Source organism: Lepidochelys kempii, chromosome 11, assembly GCF_965140265.1.
Source record: "Lepidochelys kempii isolate rLepKem1 chromosome 11, rLepKem1.hap2, whole genome shotgun sequence".
In the NCBI taxonomy this organism is placed as follows: Eukaryota; Metazoa; Chordata; order Testudines; family Cheloniidae; genus Lepidochelys; species Lepidochelys kempii.
The window spans coordinates 33654740-33669577 of NC_133266.1; the positions used below are offsets into that span (position 1 = coordinate 33654740).

Below are 14838 nucleotides of genomic sequence, written 5' to 3' on the forward strand. Positions count from 1 at the left end.
CGGACCCAACGAGAAGCAAAGCTACCTTTGTGAAGTATACTTCTGTGTTCAGGAGGTGGAAAGATTAATGAATTTAAAAAAAGAGGTCTGTCCTAACATCTGGTTCTCCTACCACTCATGTCATTGTTTTCCTTCCGCTATTCTTTTCCTTCCATCTATGCTTATTTCCCCCCCTCCCTTTCTGTAGTGTTGGAGAGCTGTGCCTGCAGCACAGCTGATTGGTACGCCACTTCCCTGTTCTGCCTAGATTGTGTGCAAAAGACAAATTAGGGAGTATAACTCAAGCTTTAGGTTTTATTGGGGCAGCAAGAGAATCAGTGTCACTGGGACTTGGAGGAACACCCCTTTTCATTTTGCACACAATTTGCTGAGATATTAATTGAATCCATTACACCTGTCTTTACTAGTCATTGTCCTCCATGCCACAGGATGTGTAGTGATGTCAATTCTGCATATGCATCTTTTAGTTAGTCCTATTGATTACTACCTCCACTATTCTTCCTGTTGTCCAGAGGGTACACAAGATGAATTTAATAAGAGCTTTTGTTGGTGTCGTCCTCCCTGTGAGGCTTTCAAAATGGTAAGAAACCAGCTGTGTTTTACCCATGCTGACACATCCCATCCAGTTATTTTCTCCACCCAAATGTGATCAGTAACACGTAAGAAAGGCCTACGTTTCGTGTTGTATATATGTGCTACACTTAACAAAGCTCTCATGTAGAGAGCAATGAGATCGTTTTAAAAATATACCTTATTGTTCTTAACCAATCTTCACTACTTTAATATAATTTTAAAAACTTTAGTTTTATTTGACTGTTCATTATTTTTTTCATGCATGTAAGTGCTTTACTGCAGTAAACCAAACGATCGTTATTCTGACTGGATGCTTTAAAGTAATCCATTTGATGGAGGGTAGAGAGTAATCCAATTTTTTTGGGGGGTGAGCTGTGTCTTATGCAAAGTGTTTGCACCTTGACTTGAAATAAAGAAAATAGAAGTGCAGATAGCTAGTTTATTTGAATAATGGACTTGCCAATTAGCCATCAAGTGCTTCCATCTGTGAAATTGTTGATCAGATGGGTTAGCTGGGATGTTTCCAGATTAGGGCATTATAAATGGCACTTGAAAACTGTCACTTTGATTATGAGGTTTCATGCATTGCACTGTTTGATGCTGTGGAACCTTTTTTCCTTATATTCTTTTTTTTTTTTTTTTTAAAGAACACAGTGATCCCATTTATGAAATCTGTGGCACCAGGGGAATTTGGGAGACCTGCCACTGATCTAAAATTCTGCATAATCTGCTCATCTAATCAGTGCAAGGATTAAACACAATGTTACTAGTTTCTTTTGTGAGCTTCAGAATGGGGGTTAGTGATCTGGCAGGCACAGGTGGGTGAGGTTCAGTGCAGATCCCTTCCAATTTGCAAATTAAATGCAAGTTTCCTTTATACTAATTAGAGCAACTGATTTTTAGATATTCCTGCATCTCTAAATAAACGGCATATTGGCTTTGGCCTTTCTGCATGCTCCTGGATATTTATGCATATGTAATGGCACACCTTGTAGGAAGTTTTGTTGGTTAATAGCACACTTTGGGGATACAACACATTTCAGTTAAATTGGAGGAAGTTTGCAACTTTACTGAGCACCACTGCCTATTTAGATTAATGTCCATCTGTTCAGATTTGGTATCCACAGGCACTTAAGCAGCTTCATCTTTTTTCCACCCCTCTCTTCCTGGGCCTGTATGCTCATGGCAAGGGTTGTGCTACTCTGTGTCCTTGCATTCATCCATATTTAATTATTAACATTTGTTTTTGCACTATTGAGTTATTATCTCTCCAGATATGCTAGCAGAGGTGGTTGGGACACATAAGAAGTGCTTGAGGAAACAGTCATCTTAATGTTATCCAGTCCTACTTTTTCCTTGCTATACATTCCTCAAATACCTACTGACAAATTTCTTTTGCTTGGAAGTTGCAATGAGATGTGGTGCACCTATTTTGTGCTTTGATGTCCTACCTGAAGAATCTTTTCATTCAAATTCTTCCTAAAGATGCACTTCTTCCACAATGCATTCAGTCATAACAAATAAAGTAAAAACAGAAAAAAAAATTGATAGTTATTCTTGCAGAGTCTCAAAGTGCATCCTGTCCTTTCACACTGTAAACTCTTTGGAGTAGGAATGCTGTATTTTGCCTTAAATCCCTTTAAATGTTTCCCTGCACAGCATGTGATTTGGTACCCAATATCAATACCCACAGAGCACTAGAGTCCCCTAATTAAGCTGTGATGTCCAGATAAAGTAGAAGAAAACCTGGGTTTACCTATTGAAATTCTGCGTGGATATAAGTTTATACACACTAAATTCCATTATTTGCCTTGAGGCTCTCTTCCCCATACCCACTGAGGATGTGGTCTCTAGCCAAGAAATAAACACACAAATCCCTTTGGGCAGTGAGGGAGGAATCTTGAAGGCAGGAATACTGGAAATTTGCAAAACTAATTTCTAACAGTTGTTAGATCGTTTGTATTTTTCTTAACTTTATTCAGAACTTTAACTCTGAATTTTCCAGGCTTTTTAGCATTTTTGGGTGAGGAGTATGATCTTGTGTTGTGCGTGTGAGAATTACGGCATTCTCAGGGGTTCTTTCCACCTCCACCCTCCTCTGATATTTACAACCTTAATTCCATCTTAATGAAGTTTTATTATATTCTGGAAATTTGCTTTACATTTTTTAAAATGAGTAGGAGGCAGTAATGACTGCAAGTACCGTTGTCTGGCCTTACTTTCCTTACACGGTTTTAGTGACTACTTGAGTTTTTGATTTGAACAATACAAGAAAACTGGAAATAGCTGCAGTCAGGTGGATACTTTATTTTAATACATTTTGTTAACAACATTCAAAAATGTCTTTTAAGGATTATAGACTCCCTTAAAGTAATGTATATGTATAACTAATTCTGCAGTATAGATACATTTTTAATGATTGAAAATAAGCTGTTTGTTTGTAATAAAACAGGCTAATTGGGATTCTGGCTGGTCATCTTTAAAATAAATTGTACTGAGATCAAATTTCAAGCTTAACTTTGATCCCGTAGGCACAAAGGCATTGCTTAATCTGATTGGACCTTTGGATCCCCTAGTGTTTAGTCTATAGTGAGAAGGGCATGAGGCAGTAATTTAAACTGTAATGAAGAATAAAAAGCACATGAGTAAAATCATTTTCTAGATCTTGTCTGTCTAGCAGCTTCAGGACATATGAACACTATTTTTTGTAAGATAAACTTTTAACATCTATTCAAAAGAAGAAAAATTCTTGGTCACCAGTTGAACAAAACCTAATTGAATTCTTAAGGTTTATAGGAAATAGAATCTGTACTTAGGCCTTTCTGAAAGGGTAGCTCAACCAATTCCTTAAAACTCTCATTTAGAAGATATTAGCAGAGGCAAAGAAGAATTTTTGTGCAAACTAGTCAAAATTAAAAACTTTGGATTGATCAGCTAGCACCTGATACCAAATAATTTGCATGTTTTTTCATGATCATTTTAACCTTTTTATACTTCTGTTATGGAAAAAGTCTGACCTGGCTCTTTCTGTGCAGTTACCCCGTAAGAGATATAGACTGCACACTTGGAAAAATTACTTAATATTCTTAAAGCTGCTGTTTTTAGACCCAAAGCTTCTACGAGTTTGAGTTACTGTCGCAGGCCAGTTTAACTGCTCATGTTTTGAAGCCTGCCAAAGCTTCCTGACATAATGTTATATTCCCCATTCTTTATATGCAAGACTGATGGTATGAGACACTTTTTATTCCTAGTACAGCTAGAGTTGCTATTAATTTTAGTTACCTTAGTTTTGATCTAGGGGTATACCTGAATTATTGAGGTTTATCTTTTTGCAGAGGAGATGGGCAATTGGCAAATGTACTGAGAGACATTGGATTTTCTTGTGCAGTTTTATCTTATCCCAGCTAGTTTTGGGTTCATCACAGTACGTGCTTTAAAACACCAGCAGAGGCCTTGATGTTTGCCCAAGATTACTGCTCCAGTTGGAGGATCAATATACGATAAATGACTAACTGCAAACATTTCTATAATTTTCTCTTTCTGATAGTATGTGAATCAACTAGAGAGACCATGGTTTGTTTATAAATATGTAGTGTTTTATAGCTATAGCATGTTTGTTTGCTTGTTTGGTACAAATATGGATCTAATCTTGCAAATGTTTCTAGACATAGTGCTTACTTGCAGAAGTTGTCTGGTAGATTAAGAAGTATTTGCAAGAAACGAGAGAGGTAAAAATGAAATATGCTGAATGCCCACTATGCAGACTGTGCGGATGGTTCAGCATGAATTTTAATTTTACTTCTAAAATTTGTTTTCCCTCTGTAAATTCCTCTGGTGTTTCCTGATTTGTTGTTCATTCCAGAAGTCTTCATTCTGTGACTTCACTGGTGTTAGAGGGCTATTAATTTGCTATACTGCAGGATCTGCAATATGTGTTTTTGTTTTGTTTTTTGTTCTGGTGCATTATATGAAGGGAACTGTTGAAATCTGAAGTTTTACCCTTTATCATGGGGACTGAATAAAACATCTATATTTAATTCAAGTATATTCTATTACCTTTTCATATAATACATATTCTGATTATTTCACAGCAAAAATTGTACCCCTGGGTTCAAGCTTCATTTTTATTTTTCTTGGATTTATATTTTAATTCTAGGAATTACTGTGTAAGTGAGATGACACCATTAAAGGAGTCTTAGCTTTTTTTTGTCAATTGATCATCAGAGTGTACAGTGTACATTAGCAGACCTAAAAGGAATTTATGAAGTCCAACTAACCAATTATATGTAGCTTTTGTACTATCACTAGTACATCTCTCTGTAAATTGTCATATTCCTATGCACTTTTGGCAAGTAACGGTCTACAACGTGTTACATTTTACTCACTGTTTCTGAACCTTAGTCTGTTTGATTTACATTTAGAAAATATAGTAGTTCCAAGTCATTTAAAATGCTTACTCTTTCAAGAGTCTCTTCAATATCAAAAGCAAAATAATTCTTACTCCACAGTAGTAGGTGTTGCATTTGTGCCCTGGTGACTTTTCCCTCCTATATAACGTGCACAGGGACTTTTGTCCAGAGGATTTCTTTTGGAGCGAGTGGTGAAAATGCTTTTTTCCACATTCAGAAGTAATACAGATTTTAAATTAATCTCCCTCAATTGTCTTTAGGTGTAACAGCTGAAGTTATGTACTCAAAGGGTTAAGTCAGCATGAAAGAATTCATTTCCACTTTAATGACCTAGCCTTGCTGGGTTAGGACGATGGGGAACATGCTTCTGACTTGTACTCCTATTGCCAATTAACACCTCCTATAACAGGTGTCCTCAGCTAGTCATTGAAGCAGAGGCAGTAGAAATAGTTTACATGCCGCTTGTTTTTCACACTAGTTGTTTAATACTCACAAAATTAAAGTATTAAAAGGTTTTCTTACCTTGCTGGTTAAGAAATAAACACTGTAGCTTTGGATATTTGTGTGTTTGTCTTGTTTTTTGTATTTTAAATGGTGCCAGTTGTAAAAATTTGAGGTGTTGTATGCATCAGATATTATATTTTATGTAAGAATTCATTGTTGTTGGATATCACCTCAAAGAAATATATTGTACATCATGATCTTACCTCATTGCATCTTTTTACAGCTGTACCCATTTGGTCAAATGGGGCTTTTTTGTTGAAATCCCTTCTTTGTTGAAATGAGACACATTTAAAATCCAACTTTTATACAATTATTGTGACAATAGAGCAGTATTGACATAGAATTAAACAATAGAAAATGTCTGAAATATTTCTTTCACAGTTGCTATCGATCTCAAGTCCACTTTTATATACATATTTTAAAGAAATGTAAAACAAATAGTATAAGTGACAGGTAGTGCTCGAAAATGACACTTCACATTTAATCAGCAGGTATTTTAATAACGTAATAAAATAGGCTAAATTGATACCAGTTCACACTAAGAGAAAGGTGGAGTTTAATATACCTAAAAGTGTTAACAAATTTGCTAAAAGACCTGAATAGATAACACTTTGAGGCATTAGTTTTCTTGCTGTTATAATGGCAAATGCCTTATGTAACACTTAATCAACAAAGGCTGTCCAAGTAAAAGTCACAGCTTCTTATACTGGATCATATTTTAAACATGTAAAAGAAAAATAACCCCTCATTTAGTTTATCCTCCCGTTCTGTTCATAGAACACTTATTGAAAACTTAATTTTGCTTCACTTAAATAAGAGACCAAACAAATGCTTATTCATGATGCAAGTTTACCAGTAATCCTGATTTCTCTAAGTGATAGCTTTTATTAAAAAAAAAAAAAAAGACTGGTCGTGCTTATGGATGAGACGATTGGCTTGAAGGCAAGTCAGTTCACTGATTCCGTTTAGACGTAGCAGCATCTATTTCCCCCCCCCAATTGATTTTAATGTTGTGGAATGCTTTGTGCTTGCCGTATGTATTGGTAGCTAAAGATTTTTTTTAAACTGTTTTCCTTTGACTTTTTATAGTGATTGTATTGTCCTTTTTTATAAAAACAAATGAAGGAATTTCTCACATGTCTCCTGTGATGTTATAACCCCCATTCACTCTCCTGTTTTCCCAAGAAATTATCCAGTAGGAATAGGGGAAGGTAATATTTCCTATTTCTCATGTGAAATACAATAAAGAATTTTTAGGGTGTTGGAGGGGACTCTTCTGGCTATCTCTAAACATCAAAAAGGAGCAAAAGCACATTTTTCTTTTGCTGATTATCTGCTTGTATAATGAAGTTGTAAATATCTAAAAGTTCAGGTTTGATGCACCATTTAATTTAGCAGTAAGGTTCATCAACATAGTGCCCCTTCACTCAAGCTGGCAGGCAGTTAAATTTACTAAGGGTGACATTTGCACCTGGTATGAAGGTTCCCGTAAGACTCTCAGTCTTGGAGCTCACAGAAGGGGTGCACAGGCCTCTGGAAGGCTGCAGTGGGAATGGGCCAGAGGAGGGTTCCTTGGAATCTGAACTGTTCACCCAGACACCAGATGCAATGGACTTGTGACCACTATTCAAGTGCACAGGCTAGAATGGCAGCCACTTGTGGATCACACTCTGGCATCTGAATTGACTTAATTTTCAACATATGGAAGCATTAAGAGAATTAGAAAACCAACATTATAAACCTTAAAGGCTATTTTGAAAAAGTTGGTGAACTGAAGAGTTACTTTTCCAGAGGATTGGTACCTCCTTAGTTTATTTCAATTTTTTTTAAAGTATTCCTTGCAGTCACCATGTCAAAAGCCTTTCTATTATTAATGCAGTAGTTGAGTATGTAGTGATTTTAAAAAACAAAAAACAACCTCCCACAACATCTAGTGGATAAAAAGTACGTGCAAAAGCAGCATGATTTAAGAATACATTATGCCAGACAAACTGATAGAATTACAAGATTAGTGGATGAAAGAAAAGTAGATGTTTGTGCTTTAATAAAGTATTTGATATTCTGTATTACTAATTCCTGCTCCCAAAATTAGTTTGAATCACTTGCATCAGAACACTGTCAATTGGTTAAAGAACCACATGTAGAAAGTAATACATGGCAATTTGTCATGTAGGGTACCACAGGGATCAGTATTAGGTCCAGTGTTTAACATCTTTTTAATGACCTAGAAGAGAGTAAACACCATATTAACAAAATTAACAAATGATCGTATGTTTTGTGGAGCTCTGAACACCAGAGGACAAAGCAATAGTGCAAAGGGACCAACGCTGATTAGAAAGTAACATGAGATTCATTCTAGGGAAAATGCAAGGTAAAACATCTTTTGCCAAATAAAGCAAAAACACAGATAACTGGAAAATAGCAATAATGCTGAATAGCATGTAGGGATGGTGGGAACCTAATTAGACATGAGTTTGCAATGAAATGTATTAGCAAAATGTCCAGTACAGATTTGGGCTATTTACAGAGAGGATTCACATTGCAGAGCAAGGATGTAAAAATCCCTCCCTATATGGTTCTGGTGAGAGACTACATATGGAATCTTGTGCTCGTTTCTGGCCAACTCCTTTCCAAAAGCTTAGGCTAATTCAAGAGGTATCAGGGAAGAACAGCGAAAATGGATAAGGGGCTGGCAGAATGATTTTTTTTTTTTTTGGTTGTGTCCCTAATTCAAGGAAACATCAATACTCAGGGCCACACGTAAGCATGTGTTTAAAGTTAAGTACATGCTGAAGTCCTATTGAGTTTAAAGTAGGGCTGTCAAGTGATTAACAAAATTAATCGTGATTGATCGCACAATTAAAAAAATTAATTGCAATTGATCGTGCAATTAATCGCACTGTTAATAAAATTTTAATATAATATACCATTTATACAACACCATTTTATACAAAGTGTGCACCGTACACTTTGTATGCTGTGCTGTAATTAATATATTTGAAAATGTAGAAAAACATCCAAAAATATTTAATACATTTCAGTTAGTATTCTATTGTTTAACTGTGCAATGAAAACTGCGATTAATTTTTTTTTGAGTTAATCGCGTGAGTTAACTGTGATTAATTGACAGCCCCACTTTAAAGTTAAGCATCTGCCTTGCTAAGCGGGACCTTCCTGGGGAAAGATTGAATGTTAATGTGCAACTTGGCCAAGTAATGCCTATGGGGGAGAGGGTAAATAATATTTAGGTTTGTACCTGGGGTGAGGCAGATTATTTAGGCTAGTCCTGTGGGAGGGTTGAGCCAGGGAAGGTATTGTTGGAACAGTTATTGGGCAAATTACTTAACCTCCCTGTGCTTCAGTTTCATTATTTATAAAATGGGGATAACGATGTTGACCTTTGTAAAACACTTTGAGATCTGCTGATGAAAACACTATACAAGAGCTAGATATTTATTATTCCACAGCCTAATAAATCATACTGCAAAAGACTTATTCAAGCTATATTTTCCCTTTCTCAAATTCATCCCACTAATTCCAAAAATACCTACTCCCTCACTTTCTGTGGGGGTCCCCACAAGGTCCTATCTTAGTCCACTACTTTTCTTCCTCAGCACCCTTCTCTGTAAGTGAGATCACCCATTCACATAATTTCAATTATAAGTTTCAGACTAAAGATTTACTGGGTGACCTAGGGAAAACCCACTGAAAGATGATGGAATGGCCAGAGAGGTAACAGGAAAAAATAGAGGGGAAAATGGAGTTGTGAAAGATGGAGGACAAAATTTCAAGAATGACACTGTTGACTGTAGCCTCTAACAGGCTAGAAGTCAAGAGGGAGGGATGAGAGTTTTAGGAAGGAGACTTCTTCTGGTGGCACCACACAAACAGTGAGTTAGATGTTGGGTAAGTGATGTAGCCACTCTATCACGGCAATATCATCCAGAGACATCAAGCACATTCATCCACAGTCAAGATGATAAAGAAGGCAGTCCATTACCAGGTAGCACACTGTTTATTCTTGATCTCCAGAAGGGCAAGACAGGGAGCTTAAGAAGCTCCACTATAAAAATGTAAGTTAAACCACCCATGACTATTACGTATCCTGTTGTAACGAAGAAGGATCTTTATGCCCTTTGATTGTTCTAAGGGGCATGTGAGAGCTGAGTCGGAGAGAGTGGGGAAACATAAATCTGAGTTGTCTGTCTCAAGAAATGCGCCAGCAATCCAAAATGAAGTCCTGGACCACCTTTTGCTACTATTCCTTAGAAAAGTGGTGTCTGATATACTGCCCAAGAAGCTCAACTGTTTCAGAAAAGGAGAGTCTTGACTTTAGCTGGTGTTTCTGATGTGGCTTTGAGATGAAATTGTAAAGTAAGCAGTCTTGATAGTTGGCTGTGTGCAGTAGTGTGGCCAGGACCTTATCTTTTTTAATCTGGGGAACAATGCCAGCCAGGACAGGAAACTGGAGTAAAGAGTCAACGTGGCAAATAGGTATATAGAATTGTGGATGCAGGGATCAAGGAGTATAGGACTACTGCTGGTTGACCAGAAAGATGGCAGAAGTAAAGAGGAGAAAACTAATTTGTAGTGGAGGAAGTCATCCGGATTTATTATTAAAATGTTCCACAGAAAAAAATCCTTCTTGTTGTATAAATTACCTTATACCATGCCAAGGTGGGGGTGTGGGTGTGTGTGTGTGTGTGTGTGTGTGTGAGAGAGAGAGAGATGTACATACACAAATGAAAGTAGATACAATAGGTGAGTGGTTTTTATACAAACTGAATTTACTAGTAGTTTTAGCTCTTGACTTTATCTTCAGATTTTATGGCCCATAAGGCTGGTCAATAGGTCTCACTTGGATCTGTGTTGGGAGCATGTCGTTCCAATATTACTGTTTCACTCTAAAAGTGAGGAGTTATTTAATGAAGTTGTCTAAATCTAGTCTTTAAACAGTGCTCATCACTTTGGCATTGGAATGCCTTCCAAAATTATAACATACAGTCTCATATAATTCTTTTCCCTTCACGCATCATGGACTGGACTTTTTTTTTTTTTCCCTCATCGGAATTTTTTCTAGTTATTCCACATTTACACAGCATTACTAAGAGTAAATGTACCCTGTTGTCTCCTTTTACGAAGACTGTAATACAAACACATTTGACTAATGAAGTACTATGACTTGGGTGGTAAAGGGATAAAATGAGATGTGGTTGTCTAGAGAAGGTCATCTTGTCCCTCACTTCCCAAAAACTGCATAGTTTTATCTTCAGATAGCCTGCTTTTTTTCCATTTCAACAGTACACAATACCTTCCTCAACCAATCATTCACACCTGGGACAATTGTGCTAATTTTTGAATAACAACTCATAAAGCAAAGAGCGAAGTGTTTTGTTCACAGCTTTTCCACCTAGGGATTGGAGATCCATTTTATGTTCACTGTACCAGTGTATCTGAAAAGTGCTCCTGTTGCCTTTATCTGCAAGTCGTCTTTAACTGAAAACAGATGAAGCAAAGGGAAACTGCTGTTTGTGTTGGTGCCAGTTAATCATGCTAGCCCAGCAGCATTTACATTCACACCACTGTAAGAAACACATAGTTAATTGGTGAATTGGAGATATTTTACAGCTGAGGAAGGTTAGCATTGCTGAAAGACTTAACTCTTACTAATGGAAACTCGTCACTGATTCCGTATGTTTTGTAACTGGTTTGCACCCAGCACAATATTTACCAGTTTATTTTGTTTGATTTCTGGCTAGGTATCTAGATATCATAGGTAAGTTCCCCTAAGTTGCAAAATAGGTTAGTGTAAAAAAAAGTGCTGTATGTTTTCATTGTAAACACTGCAACCAATGGATTTACTGTACATAAAAGCACAGTCAGGTGCACAGTGTTCTTAGTCTTAGAATTTTGTGCAAAATAAAATAGAAATAATTGGAAAATGATGCAATAAATGTGGAGTAAATAGTTAATAATTTATTCTGTTTTGTAGGGGCCACCTACAGATGCTCCTGCGGTGGATACAGCAGAACAGGTTTATATCTCTTCCCTTGCACTGCTGAAAGTAAGTATTCTACAGTCTTTACTGAAAATAGCACTTAAGATATAAAGCATTATCTTTGTCTAGTATTCCATAAAGTGTAAAAAGTTTATAGGCTTGTAGTGTGGACAACTTGGTTTTTGACTGGATTATTTGTTTAAATGTAGTTATAGAATCTTACTGTAAATGTTCCAGTTATTTTCTTGCCACCAATCTTTATTGCTTGTATTATTCTTAGCACTATTCCAAAGCTTTACATTTTCAAAACACGCAACATGCTGTTAACTAATGAGTAAAATAAAAATAAGAACAGTGGCATTTTGGTAGAGGCAGAACTATCCCAAATCAAACCCTGAATCTCTTGTAAATAATACCATAGTATGTCATTGTAACTTTTGGTCTCCCTTCTAGATGTTGAAACATGGTCGTGCTGGTGTTCCTATGGAAGTTATGGGTCTGATGCTTGGAGAATTTGTTGATGATTATACAGTCAGAGTGATTGATGTGTTTGCTATGCCACAATCAGGAACAGTGAGTACTTTTCAGTAGGAACTAGAGTAAATGTTTTCTCTCACATTAAATAATTGTACATCATGTTATGTTTTTCCTTCCCCTCATCCCAACACACATAAGGTATGAAAAACTACTAATGATATCAGTGTCTGGATTATGCCCATATTAAATGTCTAAAGTCTGTTAAGAAAATGTTTAAGTTGAACTTGGTTAGGGGTTTAAGTCAAACCTATGGCTCCCAGTAAGTCCTTAACTAAGGCCTTTATGCTGTCCATAGCTATAGTACCCCAGTGTTTAAAGTTTTTGTAAACTGGTGACTTCAAGACCTGTATATCCAGTTGCAGTACTGATGGAGGTATTAAGGCCACGTTGCAAACTCTGGAAAGTAAGAGTTTGATGGAAATGATGCCATGCCCTTAACTGTAGTGGCACTGCTGAAACTGTGAATTTAAATCACTTCTCTGGGGCAGAATTTGTACTCTAGTGGCACGACTGTTAGATGATATTTCCTTTGTGTGGAAAGGTGATTGGTTTTACTTGAGGTTAAGAAATTGAATTTTATTAAAAGAGGGCAATGAACTGGGAGCTGGAATTGAAATTTATAGTGGCACTGTGTGTAGGTCGAATGAAATATTGGTCTTAATTAAAGAGGCAGTTTCCTTAATTGCCATCAAGATTACATATAATTGAAATATTAAAGAATTCTTTCTGAGTTTATTTTATGCATTGGCTAGCATGTTCTACATAGTCAGTTCACTGCCTTTGTTGATGGTGTATGCCCTTTGCCAGGCTCTGCAAGAGGGTATTTACCCTTACCAGTGGCAACAGACCTGGGCTGGCAGTAAGCAGCAGGAAGCAGTGTGCACAAACTAGAAATGGAGAGGACAGATGAATTGGGTTTTTTTGCATGGTTGGTGGTAGTGCTCACCCAAAATACCCTACTAAACAGAAAACTCAACATTTTTTTTTTTCAAGGAACTACAGGAATAGATTTGTTATATTTAAATAATGCTCTGCTAGAACTTTGATTTATTTAAAAATTACACAATTTCCAAAAAAAATCCGAGTAGACAAACTTGAATAAAACTGAGAAGAGTAATGTCTCGTCATTAGTGAAGCTATTAGATCATTTTATGTCAGAGCAGTAAGAGTTTGTTTGTTTGTTTTGTCTGTTTGCATGCATGTTTATCTTTTAAATTACTTTATATGTAAATACACTAATGCTGTCTCTCTTCCAAAATCAGGGTGTCAGTGTAGAGGCAGTTGATCCTGTATTTCAAGCCAAAATGTTGGATATGCTGAAACAGACAGGAAGGTAACTGTTTCAAAGCAACATCTGAAAGTTTAAGTGGCGTACTGTGTGGGTTAGGCTGCACATTCCGTATACTACATGCAAGACCTGTGATCTGTGGGGTGTTTGTTAATGTTAAACAGTAATAATTGACCTAATATTATGATGAATATCGCATGTTATACAACCCACTTCTCCCCATGGTTTTCAGGAGATACACTTCAGATCCAGATGAGTGTCATAAACTTCCTTCTCTTATTATCATAATAGTAAGCCTCGGTTTGAATGCCCCTCTAGTTAGTATATGGAGTTGCTAGAAAATAACTCAGTTTAAAGGAACTAATGTTTGTACTTTATAAATAGGAAAGCATTATTACTTTGGGTATTTTAGCTTTATTTACAGGCGTACAGTTACATTTAGTATATAAAAGAAAGGGGGAAAAACATTTTGATAAAAAGCATCTTCGTGTTTAAACAAATTTTTATTTTACTCTAACTCTCAACAGTTGTCATCTGCTTGCTCAAATTCTTTTACTGTGGAAAAAACTTCAAAATTAATGTTAGCAAAAGGCTCAGCAGCTGAGCAGAACAGTGCAAATTGCTTTTTGACTGAGTTTCTAGTTCTACTGCTGGTTTAATTGATATTAATCCTTTCCCGCCGTTTGTTCCTGCCGTCCATGTCTGAAATGGACTTTCTGCCGTGAAAATTCAACTCCTGACTCCAAGGAGTTAAAGAATAGATATTTACTTGAGCTGAAAGGGTAAAAACTGGTTCAGGGAAGGTGTGGTAACAGGGTGAAAAACTGAAAGCTTGATCTACCACTGCTAATGTGCATCCCTTAATGATAACACTCCTTTGTCACACTTATTCATTTCCATGTTTTCACCATACGATGGTGAGTAATTTAAATGTTTCTAATGGTGCTTTTTTCACACCTGTGTGTCTTTTCTCATCCTAATTGATACCCTGTTACTTCAATGTTTCTTTTCATATCATAGGGGTTTATTGCTAGGAATTTCTAAATGCCCTCTTCGTTTCAGGCCTGAGATGGTTGTTGGTTGGTATCATAGTCATCCTGGCTTTGGTTGTTGGCTGTCTGGTGTGGATATCAATACTCAGCAGAGCTTTGAAGCTCTATCGGAAAGAGCTGTAGCTGTGGTGGTGGATCCTATCCAGAGCGTAAAAGGAAAGGTACAGTAGGTTTTTTTTAAATTTTTTTAATTTACTTAGCTAAGATTTAAAATAAAAACACTATAAAATGCATATTAGTTCTTGAATGTTGGACCCACATTTCAAAAAATCTCAATGACTCATTTAAATATTCTGTCTGGTTATAAATGAATCAAAAAACTCTACTGAAAGTGTACCATTTTCATTTGTTCCAACACTTGCATCAAAAGTCCCTGAGCAAGCCTGTAGCCGTAAGCCATATTATATATTTGGAATAATCAGTTCTAACCAAGTCATCTGTTTGCTATTCAAGAACCATTCAACACTTCTACCATTT

At 36.4% G+C, this 14838-nt stretch overlaps 1 protein-coding gene across 1 annotated transcript in view; it reads left to right on the forward strand.

Moving 5' to 3' along the window:
- The window catches only part of PSMD14 (proteasome 26S subunit, non-ATPase 14), a 60085-nt gene that overhangs the window by 18061 nt on the left and 27186 nt on the right, over nucleotides 1-14838 (forward strand). Inside the window, exons 4-7 of the mRNA XM_073305619.1 lie at nucleotides 11479-11550; nucleotides 11938-12057; nucleotides 13284-13354; nucleotides 14372-14522. Of these exons, the coding sequence (XP_073161720.1) occupies nucleotides 11479-11550; nucleotides 11938-12057; nucleotides 13284-13354; nucleotides 14372-14522 (414 nt within the window). The remainder of the gene's footprint in view (nucleotides 1-11478; nucleotides 11551-11937; nucleotides 12058-13283; nucleotides 13355-14371; nucleotides 14523-14838) is intronic.